The sequence below is a fragment of the Cuculus canorus genome, chromosome 18 (assembly GCF_017976375.1).
Source record: "Cuculus canorus isolate bCucCan1 chromosome 18, bCucCan1.pri, whole genome shotgun sequence".
In the NCBI taxonomy this organism is placed as follows: Eukaryota; Metazoa; Chordata; class Aves; order Cuculiformes; family Cuculidae; genus Cuculus; species Cuculus canorus.
In genome coordinates, this window is record NC_071418.1 from 11930171 (window position 1) to 11948991 (window position 18821).

At 41.1% G+C, this 18821-nt stretch overlaps 1 protein-coding gene across 2 annotated transcripts; it reads left to right on the forward strand.

Moving 5' to 3' along the window:
* Positions 1–200: 200 nt before the first annotated feature.
* RAB40B (RAB40B, member RAS oncogene family) lies at positions 201–18135 on the forward strand. Of its 2 annotated transcripts, none has more exons than XM_009559005.2 (6): positions 201–475; positions 11933–11993; positions 13876–13936; positions 14770–14847; positions 15316–15538; positions 15956–18135. In XM_009559005.2, the coding sequence occupies exons 1-6, from the start codon at positions 334–336 to the stop codon at positions 16225–16227; spliced, it is 837 nt and encodes a 278-aa protein (XP_009557300.2). In that variant the 5' UTR covers positions 201–333; the 3' UTR covers positions 16228–18135. The 2 variants fall into 2 exon arrangements, with proteins under 2 accessions (XP_009557300.2, XP_053939447.1); XM_054083472.1 differs by having other exon boundaries at positions 414–475; positions 13130–13936.
* Positions 18136–18821: the final 686 nt, after the last annotated feature.

The window sequence follows — 18821 nt, forward strand, 5'->3', positions numbered from 1 at the left end:
GTCTAATGGAGGTGCTGCGGGCTGTGCTGTGGGCGGGGCTATCTGCCCATTGTCCAATGGCGGGGCTTAGAGGGCGGGGCTCCTCGCGCGTGTCCAATGGCGGGGCTGCGGGCTGTGCTATGGGCGGGGCTATCTGCCCATTGTCCAATGGCGTGGCTCAGGGGCCGGGGCTCCGGTTTCCAATGGCGGAGCGGGGCGGGGCTCCCGTCGCTTCCCCAACAGCGGGGCCGGGGCGGGGCCTGAGGCGCCGGCCGCGCTGCGGGACGGAGCCCCGGGACGGAGCCGCCGCTTCGCCCGGCCCCGCGATGCCGCCGGAGCTGAGCCGGGGCGAGGATGAGCCCCGCGGGGAGCCCGGGGAAAGCCTACGATTTCCTGCTGAAGTTCCTGCTGGTGGGAGACAGCGACGTGGGCAAAGGCGAGATCCTGGGCAGCCTCCGGGACGGCGCCGCCGAGCCGCCCTACGGGCACAGCGCGGGTAAGCGGGCGCCGAACAGGGGGAGCCGGTTTGGAGCTTTAGCGAGCGAGCGGCGATCCCCGTGCGCCGGGCAGGAGCGGGGCACGATCTGTTCCCCCTTAGAATCATAGAATCACCAGGTTGGAAAAGACCTGTTGGATCATCGAGTCCGACCATTCCCGTCTGCCACTAAACCGTGTCCGTGAGCACCTCGTCTACCGGTCTTTTAAATCCCTCCAGAGATGGGGGACTCCACCCCCTCCCTGGGCGGCCTCTGACAGGGCCCATGACCCTTGCTGGGAAAAAATTCTCCTGCTATCCGGTTTGACCCTCCCCTGGCAGAGCTTGAGGCCATTCCCCTTTGTCCCCCGTCACCGGGGAGCAGAGCTCAGCTCCCGCCTCTCTACCCTCTCCTTTCAGGCAGTTGTAGAGAGCGATGAGGTCTTCCTTCAGCCTCCTCCTCTCTAGACTGAACGACCCCAGGTCCCTCAGCCGCTCCTCGTAACCCTTGTTCTCCAGCCCCCTCACCAGCTTCGTTGCTCTTCTCTGGGTGTTCCAGAGCCTCAACATCCTGCTTGGAGCAAGAGGCCAGAACTGAACACAAGATTCGAGATGCAGCCTCACCACTGCTGAGTACAGGGGCAGAATTGCCTCCCTTGTCCTTACAGGCATGTGGATAAATTTTCTCCCAAATTTAAGCGTATTCTGTCTTTCCAGGGACTAATTTTAATGATCTTCACAACTGTCAAGTCTCTTGCTAATTTGGAGCTTTGAAGCCAGCTATTTATTTAAGAAGATACCAAAAATGCCAGGAAATAAACTCCCTAAGACTCGTTTTGGAGTTTTAGCAAGTGAGCATTTTTTACCAGGGCTGGGCAGCACAAGGAGTGATCCCCATCCATCGTGTGCAGCCAGGCAGGAGCTGGGCAGGATGTGTTTCCCACTTACAGGCACATGGATAAATTTCCTCAAAGACCTAATGAATATGTTATGACTCCCCAAGGACTCATTTTAATGTTTCAAAACTCTTGCTATTTTGGAGCTTTGGAGCCAGCTCTGCCTGACCTGGCCTTTGAGATGGGGGAAGGCTGCAAACAGAGGTGGTTAGGGAGGAAGACACACCTGTCCAGCACAGATCACACTGAACACAAAGCGTTGCCATCTCCGAAGCATGATCAGTGTAACAGTGAAAAGCACTGTTTGAATAAAGAAATATGTTATGAAAGTTACAGGGAGACCGTTTCTAACTTTCAAAAATACACTTACTTTCATGAAAGGAACTCTACTTTAGCTTAGATCAAAATATTCCATTTCTTTTTAATAGTAAATACTTCTTGTATCAATGGGGAAAGGCTGCAAACAGAGGGGTCAGAGAAGACGCACCTGTCCGGCACAGATCACCCTGAACACAAGGTGTTATCATCTTCAAGAATGAACAGTGTCTGGAAAAAACACTGGTTGAAAGGAGACATGCTCTCAGAGGGACATTCTGTCTGACTTTCAAATACCATTATGTAGATGACACTTAACTATACTTTAGCTCAAATAAAAAATATTCCACTTTTTGTAATAGTATCTACTGCTTGTATCAGGAGTTCCCCCGCTGCTCCCCAGTTCCTACCACCCATCACCAGTGCCCTGTGGCCCTCCTGGCTCCTGGGATCCAGGTGAGGCTGCGGCTGTGCATTCCGGTCTGGGAATGAGCACAGGTAGGGCCATGGGCAAGAAGAGCATCTTCTGCAGGATCTCTCCGCTTTGTGGAGCTCCCATGCAGTACCAAAGTTGAAAGGGGCATAGGAAAGATGTGCTGTAGTTTGCTGTTAGGTGGTTTTCAGAAAGGAGAGGGAATTGGGGTTTAAAATCCCACAGAAAGGATCCTGTGTGCAAAGCTGTATTGAGAGACTGAGGTTAAGAGAAATGTGTTAAATCACAGAACGTATCGGTCAGGATTTATCTTCCTTAGCAGTTTTTTTTTCCTGTTTTGTCAGGGAAATAGTAATGCAAATGTTTTTCTTGTAAAGGATCTTTGTTAAACAGCAAAGGTTTGCTGTGAAATTGCTGTCATTGAAAGAGCGGAAAAGAACTTTTTTCCTCCCTTTCCTTCACTGTCGCGTTTGTAGCCCTTTAAGATTAAGGTTAGTGTTTCTAGTGTGTTCTTTCACTTAAGCTGTTTAAAGATACAGGGCTGAGTTTCCAAAAGGACAATGGAGAATTAGAGCTGGGGAAGAGAAGTCAGAATTTAGCTTTGGTCTAGAGTTCTTTCTTGTGCTAAACAACGGGAAGCGTCACCAAGATGCTCTAACAAGAGACAGATTATTTATAAAGCAGGTATGGGGAAGGACAAGGTGTTGAACAGAATGGGACCATCCTTTGGGAAGGAGGAGAATCTGCATGAACACCATGGTAGAAGAAGGGCTGAATGAAGATGAAACTAATGGCGACATCATTAAGTCACCGTATTTCTTTGCACATAGCACCAGCTTTCAGGGACAATCTTCAGCCCATTCCATTGGGATTTCTTCAGCAAAAGAGTCATGTGAAGTTGCTGAGTGCCAGTGTCTATGAGTAAATGAACACCTTTTGAGGGTAATCATGCTTACATATAAATAGATTAGATTTGATTTTGCAACACAGGAATGGCAAAAATTGATCATCCTTAGCCGTCATGAAGTAACTTTTCCTAAAAGGTTGAATTGGCATGAATTTCCCCCGCCTTGCGTTTTGTTAAAGTTCAGTTGTATGCCCATTGATCTCAGTTTAAGAGGATTTAAACTGCATTCTTGTACAAAGAAAAGCTAGTAAGATTTAATTTCATATGCCAAGTTTAAGTGCCTTGAAGACATCTAGTGTCTTATCACTGTAGGCTTCCGTGGCATTGGTGGGAAGAAATAGCTCCCTCAAATAGGGCATCTAGCCTATTTTGGGATGAGTCTGTAAAGCAGTAATAGATCCTACTCTAAATGTTAGCTATGACAACCCCTTTAACGTGCTGTCTTACCAGAGCTGTGCTTACTGCTGACAGATTATATTAATTTTAAATTGTATGATATACTGCATGTGAAGAAAGTTCATTGAACAGAAGTCGCTACTCAGTACTTGCTCTTATCCTTTCACTGTGTTTACAAAAGAGAAATTAAAATAATCTCCCTCTTTTCCACTGCATTTTGTCACTTCATGGTGGGAGCACTGGAGTCACAATTCCTCTTAACAGGCAATCAAATATGAAAGGTGTATGTTAGCTGAAAACATGTATTGTGGTTTGACCTGATTCCCTTTTATTCTTGCTGTACTATACGTTCCATTCTGTAAAAGAATTATCTAATTCAGATTGGGTTTATTCTTTGGTTCCATTTGTGTGCCTTTCCCTCATCCCCAAATCTCAAGTTTGGAGCCTTATGTCACCTATTCCGTTAATTTGTCATGCTAAGAATTGCTGGCAGAATTGAGAGCAGCGTGTCGTGTTTTCTTCCCTGATACATGGCAGCGTAGCTGAGTGACACCTTTTTACCTCTTTTTTCCATGTTCTTCATAAACACTGTGGTAAAGGACATCGCAGTGTTTCCTATCAGATCAGCCGGTCACTACTGGGATTTGTATTTGTTAACTGATCCTGCACATCTGCTCCAACAATGAGTATTTGTCTTTATTGGTTTAATGGAGAAATGGAACTCCTAGGCCTGCTTGTCAGTGTGTGGGTTTTCGTATGTTTCTGTGAACTTGCATAAAATTAGTTCTGCTTTATTGCACACTTTCTTCTAGTAATCATAATATTTCTTTGTTTTACTGTGTGCACACACATTCAAACCAGACTTTTCTTACCATGGCCTTTTCCAGTACCTGGTCTTGGTGTTTCTTAACAAAGCCTATTCAACCACAAAAGACCAGACAAAGAAAACACCTAATTTTTGGTTAAGCACATTGTATTGTACAGTTTCGGAATGAAGGAGCCTCGAAATATTAACATCACGTGAATGTTTTTCAGATTCCTGCCTAAAACCAAACCTGCAGGCACTTGTCTGAATTTGATATCTGCTGTTGCTACAAGTAACACTTTAGATTGTTGTAGCAAAAGCCATTACAGCAACAGTTCCCTTCTTCCTTTGTCTTTCTTGTGCGAACTCATTCATTCTGTCGCATTTGCCCTTGGGCTACTGGTGTCTTCCCTCCCCCATGTTTTTCCCATAGATCTGAGGGATTGGGAAAGTGGCTGTGAAAATAAAATTACCTTGCGGCTCCCAGGCAGGTGTACAAAGTGAAAGACAAAGCCCAGGTCAGGCTTCAAGGTAACTGAGTCCTTTTAAGCTCCCTTGGCCTAAGCAAAATTGTTTGCCTGGGCCAGGATTAAGTTTTATCCAATGTGTTGGTTAAATTACATTTACGTATTGCTGTAAATTTGTTCTGGGAGCTAAACAAGAATGGAAAATGGGATTAAGAATTTAAATTGGCTAACTTTAATAGTTTTATTTGTATTGTTTTATTCAGCTCTTCTGAATTTTAATGTGAAGCTGAAAATATGAAATTAATGCAATATTTACAAAATACTCAGCATGGGCTGGTGTTGGTCATGCTAGTTTTCTTTAAGGATCATCTCAAATGTAATGCACCACACCAAACTAGTTTGGTTTGAGCTTGCTATGGTTTTTATCCACATCTAAATCTGTTGATATAGATGAAGATATCTGTACAAATAATTATTCCTTTCTTTTATGTCTCGATGTGTTGTAATAAGGAAGTATGAAGTGAGCAAGCTAAGTACTCAAAATACTGCAGTTAGAGATGCAAGTTCATCAGGTCAGTGAAGCCGTTGCAGATCAAACACTGGTTTATCAACATACACTGTGTGTCTTAATGTTCAGTCTTTCAGAAAAGTCAGGTAAAATAAATCATCTGCAATTTAGTACCTGTTGAGGGCAAAGTCCACAAAAACATCAGTATTCACAACAGCTGTTTCTGTACCTAAATCATCTCTCAGATCTATGGAAACTTAGGAAGTTAATTATGCTTATGAAGCAATTCTGATTTTTCTAGTTGTTATGATATTTTAAGCAACTCTTATATAAGAAGTTAATCCATTTTGGGGGGACATCAGTTGTGTTAGTCTGGCCAAACTTCCTTTCACTGTACTTTCCATGGATATACAGAACACCATTTTGTAGCTGTGGCTTGGGATACCTGTGTATCTCAGAGAAGATGCAATTAAATAAAGTTTCAAACGTGGCTCTTTGTTTCAAGGAGTGTAGAGGTGGGATTGTGAATGATTAGGCTGCCCTAGAGAGCCAGTGCTCTATGAAAATAATGTACCCAAGGTTTTTAGGATGATAGGATGCTTGTTAACAAGGTGCTTGATGTATGCAAAAGAACTCTTCTTGCAATCCAGCTCTGCTTCTAAGAATTGATGAACAGCAGCAGTGAGAAGGTGGTATTGCAGAAGAATATTTCTGAGTTTCTGCTGTACTTATAGTAGAGGTTAATTTCTAAATTGAATTCACTTGTGCTAGGTTATGGTCATATTTACTTTGTTATTAAATGGACCTTAAATATCTGTGACTTTAAAGGAAGGTATGCACCCCCACACTCCTTACATTTTACCCTGATACTGCTTTTTCCCCTCATCTCTCCACCTGACTCAAGCCACGGCCTTTTCAAAGCCTTTGCCCTTTTACTCTTTTAGAGTTGTTGCTGCCTTTTTCCTCCGTGCTGCTCCCCCTGGCTCCTTGCTCTCTGCTCCTGCTCAGCTTCCCTGGCCGAGCTCTTCCTCAGTGTTTCCTCTCTGCCTTAGTTCTGTCTTCCTTCAGATCTCTCTTAGCACACGACCTTGTCAGGTTTTATTTTCTTTGTCTAACTACTAAGAGCCATTCCTGATCCATTTGGTAGTTTGGGAGATCTTGTCCTTTAATGTGAGTTTTGCCATTAGAAGCCCAGGTCACTGTTGGGGGTGAGCAGCTGGGTTTCTGTGCAGAAGATGGGTCTGCAAGACAGCAGAGGTGGGCTGTCACCATCAGTCACCTCAGGCTCTTGTTTCACTTGGAATTTTCACATCTGCGGAAAAAAAGAGGTGAGGAAAAAAAACACCTCACGGATGAGATTGCAGAGATTGATGTATTAATCTCTTCCCAGCTTATTTCAAATCTAGGAATAAAATACAATGACATAAAGAAAGCATATTATTTCCTCAGTAATGCTAATAATAACATTCCCTTTTCCTGCAGTGCTGCTTTTTATAAACCATAATGTGCTTGTATAGAGCAGCTTTTATCTGAGGATGTGGGCCGCACCTTGTAGTAACCACTTGAGTTGACAAGTTTAACCTGTGCCTCCAGTATCCTTTTCTTCTGCAGTGGAAGAAAGGAAGTGATGAACTGAAGTGCATAGTTACTGCTCCTTCCTGACCTGCAGGATGGGAACAGTTCTCTTTCTTCTTGTACAATAAATTCCTAAGGCCTGAGGCTGTGAAGAGACCATTTCATTGTGAACAAGTAAGTGTTAAGACAGAGGAGAATGAGATATGATCTCAGGATCTTTATTTCCTTTCCCCTTCACTGGAATTGAAAGGATCATTCACCAGCTTTGGTTAAAAGCTGCTTATTGGCTGATGTCAAATAGTTTTTTCTTCTTTCCAGTAACCTGCCTTGAACGCCGAGTTCTTGTGTGGCCACCTTAGCAGAAATCCTGAAAGCCAAAGCATGATGAAAACAAAACGTACCTACAGCGTTTGCATGTTCTTTTAGGGAAGGGTGTGAGTTTGATACACAAAGTGCGGGCTTGTTTACTTAATAGTGTCAGTAAAGAGATGGACAGAAACTTATTGGGTTACCACTTCTGTAAATTAGCAGTCTAATTAATTTTCTACGGCTTATATGTGTTTGGGAGTTTCAGTGGGTTTGTTTTGAAATTAGTATTGGAAGTGTGCTGTGATTCTTGCTCCCAAACTATGTGCTTTAGTTTTGAGAACAACAGCCTAGACAAGAGCCAACTAGGAGTGCCCCAAGATTCTCAGGTTTTAACCCAATGCCTTAAAAATCTGTGACTATGAAAATCTTCTCTGTAAGTGTTAAAAAGCACTTCTGTTTTTTTAAGGGTAGATTTCTTGTAACTCCTTTAGGCACTTAGGGGAGCGCAGGTGTGCTGAAGGATAGACTGTGGTACTGCCACGTGTCTGTGACCGTAAAGCTAAATCTAAAGCTGAGTTTTGACACAAACAACTTCATTTTAAAAATGGGAAAATTCTCACGTTATTGAAATGGCTGAATTAGCCGTGAGACTTTGTAGTTGTGGTTTATGGCTTGATTAATGAAGTGAGGAATACAGTCTCGATCTAAAAATGCAGTGTCTATTTCAATCTGAACAGGTAGTCTGTGTTTTTCAACCATGGCTTTTTTTTTTTTTTTGCAGTGATTAAGTGTGATGGGAAAAAAACTGGAATTTGGCAATTATGATTATTCTGAAATGGCAAGCAGAAGCAAATCTGACCGTCACATAACCTGACCTTTGTGCTTACAGATCAACAGATACAGCCCAGTTTTACTGCAGGGCTTGTATCTGCAGCATGATGTTGGAAATGTGGCTTAATATTTAAAGCTGAGTTTTGAACCAAAGGCTTGTTGCAGATCCTTTTGCTTGGAGCAATAAATGGATGGAGTTGGAAGTTGTCACTTGTCAAATGTATTTGGAATGGTTACAAATGTATTCTGAAGAAAAATGTTAGATCTTCATTTTGACGTGTATATGAAAAGCTTGATAGCTGAAGGAAGGTTTAAGTGGGAAGTGATGGGATCATTGAATTCCCTTCATGCCTAACAGAAAATGGGTTTAAGCACTCCATGAAACTTCGCCCTGTATTTTTGAAGTGCAGTGAATAGTCTTAGATCCTGAAGGATGTTTTTAGTGGGCTTTGTTAAACACACAGCCCAGAATCCCACTGAGGATATATGAAATCCATAGACATTTAATTATTGGCATAGAAAAAAAACAGTGGAAAGGAGGCATTAGTATGTGTCTGAGCAACTGTGATGGAATGGTTAATTTGGACAAACTGATGGAATGAATGATTGCTGGAGGTGTTTCAACACTGAAATCTCTGAAAGGTGATCAGGCCATGGAGGCAGGGAGTTAAATGATGATGATGATTATATTTTGTAGTTTTAATAAAATCTGAAATCTGATCATTTGACATAAAGTATTTACAAGGAACAGCATGCCTTAAATTTTAAAGAAAGGACACATCAAGAGGAATAAAAAACAGTGAAACCAGTTCTTATTGGTTTGAGCTAAAATTTAACAGTCTACCACGTTAAAAAATGAAGTTGTGTTCTGTCCTTTCTTAGGTATAAAAAGCATTGGGCTTAGAAGCATTTGTAAGACAAATGTGCCTTTGAATAAAATCTTTCTGTGCTGGATTGGTAAAGCTCAGCTCTGAGGACTCTAGTCATAAAGTTCTTATTTTTTTTCCCATTTTCCTTTCTCCCTTCTCATAGAATTTACCTAAGTTGAAACACAGATCTAAAGCAAATGAAGAGCAGGCTCCAATCTGTTAAAATACTAGGCTAACATCCAATTCCTATGAAAAAAATTGAGGAACAAACTCAGTTTTTACTCTGTGTCATATTTTCAAGAGATGAACTATGGTCTGGCTGTAGTCCATTGCATTCGGACTTCCTGGAAGTATGGCAATGTATTTTTCAGGGCTGCAAAGCTAAGTGACTGGCTCTTAGTTCTGTAAATCATGGAATCACAATTACTAAACCCGAGAGAAAAGATTTTTGGTGTAAATAATGTTGCCTTTAGTGGACCACAAAATGACCCACTTAAATAACTGAAGGATTCTGCCCTAAAGTGACCCATCACAAACCCAGAAACTTCGATACACTGCCACAAGCTTCAAGAGAAACAGAAATTCCCAGGAAGCCTTAAAATAACCTGTGTTGACACAAATTAGTGTGGTCAGTGAAGCATAGCTGATGGTGTGGTGATGGCTGCAGAGCATTGATGCAGAAAGGCTGATGGCTTCCTGTTTACTGCAGTTGTTACCAAACAGCTCAATATACTTTTGGGAATCTTACCACGTTCCTGCGTTCAGTAATATTTCTTTCAGTTTCCTATCTGTTAATTCTGTATTTGAGAAGAACAAAATCAATTAGATTGAAGCAATCCACACCTTTCAGCAAGGGAAGTGGCTTATTTAATGTTCTTTAATTTCAGTTTGGCGCTTTAGGCAAGTAATTTTTATTAAAAAAAATCCATGTGAAAGTATTAAGCACTGGGAGGGATTTCTGTTTTACTTCAAAGTTGATTTTTGTTGATTTAGCAGCCTTTTTCTTGCCATTCTTGCATAGAGATACGTTTTAGTTGCATATCCAAACAAAGCTATTCTGTCCTACTAAATGAGTGAATAATGTTCTGGAAGGACATTTGATTTCTGTAACAGCACAATCCACATCTGTTGGTCTCATTGTTATGGTTTCATGCTGTTCCTGATGATTCGTGGCAAAAGGCTTTTTGTTTTGATTCTTAATCAATGGCAAATGCTAATTTCAGAGGTATTCAGGTTATGTTACCAACTGCTACTATCTATGTGACAGCTGAAAAATAGGAATTTTCTGAATCCATCTCTTTTGAGAAACCTGTGAGATGCTTTCATAAACAGCAGCTGGTAATGGTGTAATTTTCAGGCCTGTCTCATGCACGTCATATGAAAAAAATGACCAATTTTGCATTGTATGTGTGGCCAAACATGAGCAGCTTGCAGCAGGCTGTGGTCTGCGGTGCAAAGCACAGTGACGGGTTTATTCAGCTGAGTATTCTAACTGTGCTGTGCTGATTTTCTACGCTTGGTATGTCTTGTAACAGAGCGATGGATGTCCATTCGCTGTGGGGAATGTGTCAGTGTTTGCTAAACATCATCTGTGCCTCTTCATTAACTTCAGATAAACTACTGGAGGTATTTCCCCCTGCAGGAAATGTCAGCGGTAGCAGAGAATGCTGGAATGAATTCCAGAGTGTGTGTTCTGTGTGTTGGGTGTTTCCAGGAATTTCTGAATGATGAAACTTGTCCTCTGGTACAGGATCATCTTCAGCACTGTCATCCCTGCTCCTACAGTAAAGATGTGCTGAAATACTAAGTAGTAATTAGAGCACCCTTCTGCAGGCATTTGTTTTTCCATGGCAATGTATTTTTCTCACCCCCTTGTTTTGCTTATGCTCAGAAAATAAAGCATGTCTCTCTTTTTTCAAGGTATAAGTCTCATTACCTTTTGGTACCTTTTTTTAAGCCAGTTTCCATGCTTTTTAAACATCATTTGGAGGACTTTGTGAACAAACATTCAATTCAATAAGTTAACTGTGACACAGCAAAGAAAACAGGAAAGAAATACATTTACCAGTGAAACTGTGTTGCTTGGCTGCACAGTGTGAACACTGAATCCACACTTTTTAAATAACATTTGATAAAATAAAGGCCTCTCTTTATTTTAATGTTTATAATTATGCAAATTATAGATGCAGTACTGAAGCACAGTGTTCAGAGCCATTGACCCTAGCATGGTGGTGGATATTTTCAGGGGTCAGCTGCAGCTACACAACCACTTCTGGTTAGTTTTAACTAATTAATTTTACACCCTTTTTGATGAAGAAAACAGTAAAGCTAGACCTAAGCTTATTTTTATGAAGTTTAATTACTTCCTGGGGCATGTCAGGTTAGCAGTAGAAAGGTAACACTATATAGCACTGAAGGCTGTTTGCAAAGACTACAAAATGTACAATGAAGATGTGAGCTAAGCTCTATGTGTGTATATGTGTATAACTGTGTATACACACTGACAACACATACTTCCCTTAAACACTGCCTTATCTCTTCAGCTCATCTCAAAGAGATATTGTAGCTCAGCCACAAAGCCTGGGAATGGTATGGGAAGGAATAAATGGAACCTGCCTGTGTTCTGCTGCACACCAGCTGCATAGGTCTTGTGGGCTGAGAAGGCTGTTCTCTGTGGCAGTGGGAAAGGCTGGAAGACAAAAGGCAAGCTGCTTCTTGCACCATCTACTGCTTTTACAAGAGAGGGACCTGTGTATCTGATATAAGAGTCATCTATGAGTCAGAGGTGATAGAGAAGGAAGACATAATGGTGGCAGTAAAGCTAGGGAACAAAGGAGGAGAATACCATTTAGTCTGCAGCGTACATGTGAGAGAAAAGGAAAAAAACTAGTTCTACACTCTCTTGTTGAAAAGAGAAAACTCTTTGAGCATACATGTTATCATGATGATGAAAACAGATCATTTATCACCCCAAAGGGAGCCTGAGATATCTGCTGTGAATGGACCAAGCTTAAGTAATATGAAAGGTCTTTGTAACCTTATATGACCAATTCTATGAGTACTAATGACAAATACCTTTTTTAAAGTATTTTTCTTTGAAGTCTGTGTGTGTGTATGTTGTAGGCCTGCAGGCTGCTCTATGGTTTGCATGACTCTCTTCTCTGCAGGTATCGATTGTAAGACTACAATGATTCTTCTGGATGGCCGACGAATCAAGCTGCAGCTCTGGTAAGCATCTGCTCCACCCTTCCTTATTATTTATATGGCAAAGACACAAAACTGAAGCTCTTCAGGGCAGGAGTTCCCTTGTGCTTCAGAAATATTAATTCGTCTGAGGAAGGGTGAGCCAGGCAGCCAGCCCTCTGGATAATCTGTGCTTCCTCTTTACCCCCGTTTTGCATCTCGTTAATGTAAAATGGGTGGCCCTGAAGTTTCTATGCATGAGAGATGCATAACGTGCAGAAGAGAGGCACAAAAGATTGCAAGTGCCCTCAAGCTAGATTCGAAGTGCCTTCAAAGACTATAAAATGCATGGGTAATGAGGACTATGAAAATACCTTAGAAAGTATCTGGTGATCATATAGAAACACCCTTTGTTCAATTCATTAGTAGTCATGGATGACTGAATAGCCACAGTATCATTTAAAAAACAAAAAGCGGCATTATGGCTCATATGATGTAATTGATACGCAATGTGATGTGATTTGATCTTTACAAAAACACGTCAAGAACAAATGAAATTATTTTACATCAGATGTTTTCCCTGGAGGGTCAAATATTTCATCTGTCAGGGTGCTTTGGTTGAAGGTGGACATTTTCTGGTTCGTTTAGAAATACTCAGCAAGTGATACAACTTCAAAAATGCAGCACCATTACTGCCTCTTAAGCACTTTGCTTTCCTATTTCCCTAAACTCATGGCATGAAAGAGGGAGAAGTAAGATCAGTGCCAGAGAAAAAGGAAATGGAGTGTGATTGCTGAGGAACCATAATCTAGACAAATTAGAGAGACAGGTTCTAGGAACAAGCAGTGTTCAGAGTAGAGAGTTGGAGGTGATAATGAGCTCCAATTATGATTATATCCTTTTCCTCCTATAAAGAGACAATCCCGTGCCATTTCCATCTTTAAAATTAATTTTGGTGTTCATTTTTGTTGGAAACTTTTCTAATTACTGGAGTTAGGTGCCTGTGTGTCAAAGCTAAGTTATTTTTAATTTATTCTTAATTGGTTAGTTTTGCCTTTATGTTTTTCAAAATGTTTCACATGTTAAATGAAGTGATGGATAATAGTATTCTGCCAAATGGTATCTTGATTACTTGATATTTTGTTCACCTATTTTCTTCTTCTGTCTTCCACTTTATATAGCTTAGCAAAACTACCACATAAATCTTATCTGAGAAGGAGCCAGGAAGAAGATGTTTTAAGTCTTTTTGTGAAGGACAAAGATGTTCTTTGGAGTTCTTAAAACAAGAGACTGGAAATGTTTTGACAGTTGATCATATACAGAAATATGTGCCTTGCATTTGAAGATCCATAATCTACCTCAAAAAGTCATTATGGAATTCTGCCCCTTTTGTCCTTCACTGTAAATTTGATTTTGCTTTCAAACCCTTTATGTGTTACTTTTTTTGGTGCACCCTTTACTAAAAATCTTTGCTGTCTATAACTCTAGGGATGCCTTCATCCCACTGGACTCTTGATGAACTATCACTCCTGTATTCAAGTATTCAATGGTTTTCCATTAGTTTCCTTGGTTAAAGCTATTGCTTCCTCCCACTTTTACTGTGGGAACAGAATCTTCTTCAAGCTGAACTAAATGCAAAGTCTAGTGGCATACCCTGGAGCAAATAGGCATTGCTTTCCAAGGGCGATGACAAGAGTAAAGTTTGAAGTTCTTGTCCTCTTATCCTGAGAAACCTGAGAAGTAGAGCTGTAGAGGAAAGGGAAAAACTGCTGAGAGCGAGAAGAGCTCTTACGCATTAGTAACTGCTACTGCCTGTCTACGGGAAGAAGAGCTGATAGTGATCAGCACAAATGGGTTAATCCAGCTGAACTCTGAACATGGGAGGCCACCTGTTGCTTTTAAAAATATGTATATTCACTTTCTTTAGGGACACGTCAGGGCAAGGGAGATTCTGCACCATATTTCGATCTTATTCAAGAGGTGCTCAGGTAAGCAAAGTACTCATCCCTGAGAAAGTTGTAATGATTGCTGGATGAATGAAAGTGGAGTTGGCAAACCATCATGATGGGTTCTAAAGCTCCCTTGTAGATTGCATGCAGATTCAGTAACAGTTGAAAGGTAACATGAAACGTTAATAACAATGGGAAATAACAAAGGGAAGGATTTTCTTTTGTGGGGGAAAATCCATGAGTCTGAGGTTGAATCAGAGTAAAATACAGTAATATATATTTTTATGCCTTCTTGTTGGTTACCTCAAGCAAAGTAAGCTGACATATTTCAGTTATTATGAGAAAGATACCTTAATGCTACTTTTAAAACTGTGGACCTTGTAAGAGAAATTGATAACATAAAACTCTCAAGAGTAATGTGAAATAATACAAACATAGTCTTAAATGTGATGACTACAGCTTCAGACTTTGAGGTATTGCTGGAATTCATTACATGTGTTGGTTTGGAGAAGCTGTATCTATTATGTTCCAGAATTGCGCAGAGCACTGAACTTTTAAGCTACTGAATGTGGCTGAGAATATTTATTTACTATGACCTATGTGTGTATGATCATACAAACTTGTCCACTGTAAAATGAAGTATTTACTAACCCCAAACCGAAGCGAGGGCTTCTGTCCTCAGCTGATCTGTAATCTACACAGAGAGTTGGAGTTTGGTTTCACAGGATGCTGAGGTTCTGCTTCATTGAGAAGCTGCTCAGCATCTTACACGATTATTTCAGATTTGGAGAATTTACAGGTAATATTCTTTGTGTTATTCTCTGATAGTATTCTCCGTTAAACTTACAATTTTTAATATTTTTTTAATACAGGGAGTAATCCTAGTGTATGATATTACAAATCGTTGGTCATTTGATGGAATCGATCGATGGATAAAAGAGATAGATGAGGTAAGGTACAATCCTAGACTGTCCCTAGTCTGTAACAGATGACGAAAACCAACTGCTTGCAATGCTTCCTACTGTTTTCCTGGCATTTGCAGGCAGTGCTTACTACAGAGTTACCCAGGATGCCAAGATTAGAATTCTGTGTTTATAATTCTAGAAAGTTGGAAATGTATCAGCTGAAGTGTCTGATTTATTTAAAGGTGTTGATGGAAACCATATGGAGGGCAAAGATTTCATATTGTCGTCGCACTCATTATAGATTTGCCACATCATCAGTGCAAACCTCTCTTCCCTGAGGAAGGGATGTTTTCAGATCAGAGAATCATAGAATAACTTAAGCAGGAAGTGACCTCTAGAGATCATCTAGTCCAACCTGCCACTTAGACTTCAAGTCTTGAAAAAGCTTTTGTTTGGTTTAATTGGGGAAAAGGAGGCCAAAATATTAATTGTTTATTGGTTCTTTTTGCTCAGCATGCTCCTGGTGTACCAAAAATCCTGGTTGGAAATCGCCTCCACTTAGCCTTCAAGCGTCAAGTGTCTACTGAGCAAGCACAAGCCTATGCTGAGAGACTGGGCATGACTTTTTTTGAAGTCAGTCCACTTTGTAATTTCAATATTACTGAATCTTTTACCGAGCTAGCAAGAATAGTATTAATGAGACATGGAATGGACAGGCTCTGGAGGCTGAACAAGGGTAAGCGATGTACACTGAAAATGTAAATACAGTTCTAGCTAAGACTTATGCTCCATTTATATAAAATATTTTTAAGAAACTTTGATGCAAAAACACCAAAAAAGAAGAACTGGGTATTCTGTAGAATTTGCTTTCTAAACAGAAAATATATCTGCAGTTGTTAAACTGTTCCTGCTTTTATAGGGAATAACATATCTTCCGTAGAACTTACATGTTCAGTCATTTAAGTATTAAGACATAAACAGGAAACTGAAGCAGCAGATTTTTTTGGATAATGTGGATGTGGGACAAGATGTGGGAGGAGAAATAGGAGTTCATCCTGGAAGGACGGAGGGCACACAGAGTTCTGGGTGTGCTGCTACCACGTGGCTGATGTAAGCATGCTATTACAATGCAAGTTTTGTGTCTGTTTTTAAGTACTGAGTCTGCAGGACCTTTGCTGCCGTGCTGTAGTTTCCTGTACCCCCGTGCATCTCGTTGACAAGCTCCCTCTCCCCGTTGCCTTAAGAAGCCACCTCAAATCTTTCTCTGTGGCAAATGGCCTTAATGCTGGGATGATGCATGGACGCTCATACTCCCTCACATCCGGCAACATCAATAAAAGGAACAGCTTAAAGAAAGCTAAAATCATCCATCCTCCGCAGAGCCCACCCAAAAACTGTACAAGAAACAGCTGTAAAATTGCTTAATCACCCTGTGGGGAAGGGTACCTGGCTGGAATTGCCTCTTGTGAAGCGCTGAACGCCAGGACTCCTTGTTTAATGGCTGAGCCCACTCTGTATGTATCACACCGCAGAGACAACAGTAAGGGAGAGGAGTCTTCTTCCAGAGCTTGCTTCCTGCAGTAATGCTGCTTTGGAATGAATGAGGTGTCCAGTGTGACTGGAAGGTTGTGGCATTTGGCTGTTGGATTTTCATACTGTGTTCTACTTTCTGGTGTGCACGATACCCTTGTTTTCACATAGAGGATAATTATAATGATATTCAGTTCTTAATTTCCTGAAATCTGGAAAGTGACTTACTGTGTAATTGTATAAAAACTTGTCTTTTTGCAAACTATTCAAAAATACAAAAATGAGTCCTTGGTTTCCCATTCAGGCAGAGGTTTTTAAACACAATGTATCATGTACATTGTTAAATTCTACAAAGAATGGGACAAATCTAGTAATGCTGCAATTGTGCATCTAGATTTTTTTAAAGCTTCCTCGATAGCTTTGAAGCACTAACTTAACTAAGCTAAAAATGTATATATAATTACTATGCACATACACAACAAGCTTTTGTCCCATTAGTATATGTACTAGATTTGATAATGTTTTTGGTATGTTATTTAATACTTTGGGGAATGAATTTGTGGTTTAAATACTTATTTTTCTGTAAAAAGAAAAAAAAATTTACATTTTATACCAGTCTACAAGAATGTTCTAGAAGGAAAATGCCAAAGACACTATGGTAAAAGGAACATGACTTGAAGAGTTGCTTTATAAGGAAAGAATACTATTTAATAAATAAATAAATGTTTCTGGGAAAGGAGCCCTATTATGTTTTTTTTAACTAGGGAAGGTTGTTCCTTTAGAAGATTTTGAAGAACTAGGAACCAGGAATGTGAGGTCATCCTAAAAGCATTGTGTAATGCTTATGATACAACATGTCTTCAAGACAAATATGTGGAAGAGTAACACATGCCAAGTACTTCTGTTTGCAAAGGAAATGTGTGATGTGCTCTCCTGAGCAATAACAGACCTTGGAAGGGATGATGTAGCTTCATCCTAGTTTCTCCCAGGTGTCTTCACTAATGTGAGACACTGTCAAGTTATGTCTCTATGATATTCCTTCTGGATCAGCACAGGTGTCCACAGCCTCTGCAAGGAAGCAGTGAAAATTCAAGCCAGTAAAATGCTGAAGTTATGCCAGGACCTGGACCAACGAAGGCATCACTACTTAAAAATGCAGTGGGGAACAAGTCTTGTAGTTAAAAGACCAAAAAACACAGGCTATATTGCTGTGGGATGGCTCCCTTGGTGATGAGCAGGCTCCACCTGCTGGTATGCTGCAGGGCTCGGGGTGAAGCTATTAAGACTGTGGAGACTGCCTGTCCACAGCTGAAGGAGACGTACATAGCAGCCCACAGCTATGAGAGGTTAAACCTGGATCAGACATCCCAGCTTCAGGAGTGTTCGGGCTCTGTGCATGACTATACTGTTTAAACTCCTTCCAAACTCTAATCTTGGCCTCTTCAGTCACCAGGTCATTAGTTTGTTTTCTGTATGTGCTATGTGGTAAGAATGTTCAGCTGGAGAGAGCATTAATATGGATGTGCGTCCCCTCAAGGTCAGATTTGCTGCTGCTCCTGCCAGCAGAGAGAAGGAGAGGCTGTGGCAGTGCTCCTCTCTTCAGGTAATGCCTGCAGAAATCCCATGTGGAGTGAGTAAAGCCTGGGTCTGTGGTTGGAAAGAAGACTTAACGAGCTCTTGGCATTTTTTTAATTTCATGTACTAAGTCTTTTAACTGTCTGAGGACATAAAACCTTGTAAAAATGCAATGTGATTATTTTTATTTATCTATATAAACATATAACAGAAATATATATGGAACTAGATGATCTTTGAGGACCCCAACTATCCCATATATACACGTGCACAAAGAATATTGTACCCGGTGGGCCCTGCAAATAGCCCTTGGCTTGCAATGAGCCATGGTAAACGGAAGAGCTGGAGCAATTTCCAAACAGAAGTCTGCACTAGAGAAGAGCGGGGTCACAAATCTGAAATACAGCATCAGCCCATGGACATGGAAAGCACGGAGCAAGTACAGAAAAGGAACCGAATGCACATGAAGGGCAGGGAAGAGCTGACCTTTGTGCGAGCACACGCAGAGCTTGGGCTTTCAGCTAATCATACACTGGTGAAGGAACTGAAAAGATGCGTGGGTGTGGCACTTGGGCACTTGACAGTGTGAGGTTTATGGTTGGATTTGATGATCTTAAAGGTCTTTTCCAACCTAAATGATTCTGTGAAATAGTTCAGGTTGGAAGGGACCTCCACAGGCCATCGGGTCCATACTGAGTGATCTTTAAGGTCTCTTTCAACCCAAACCATTCTATGATCTTGTAAATTCACGACTGAACTCGGATCAGGTTGCTCATGGTGATACCAAAAATGCCAGTAAATAAAACTCTCCAAGACTCGTTTCGGAGTTTTAGAAAGCGTCCTTTTCCGGGATGGCCAACATGCGGAAATGGTCTCGATCAGTCCTGTGTAACGAGACAAAGGCTATTCCCCAC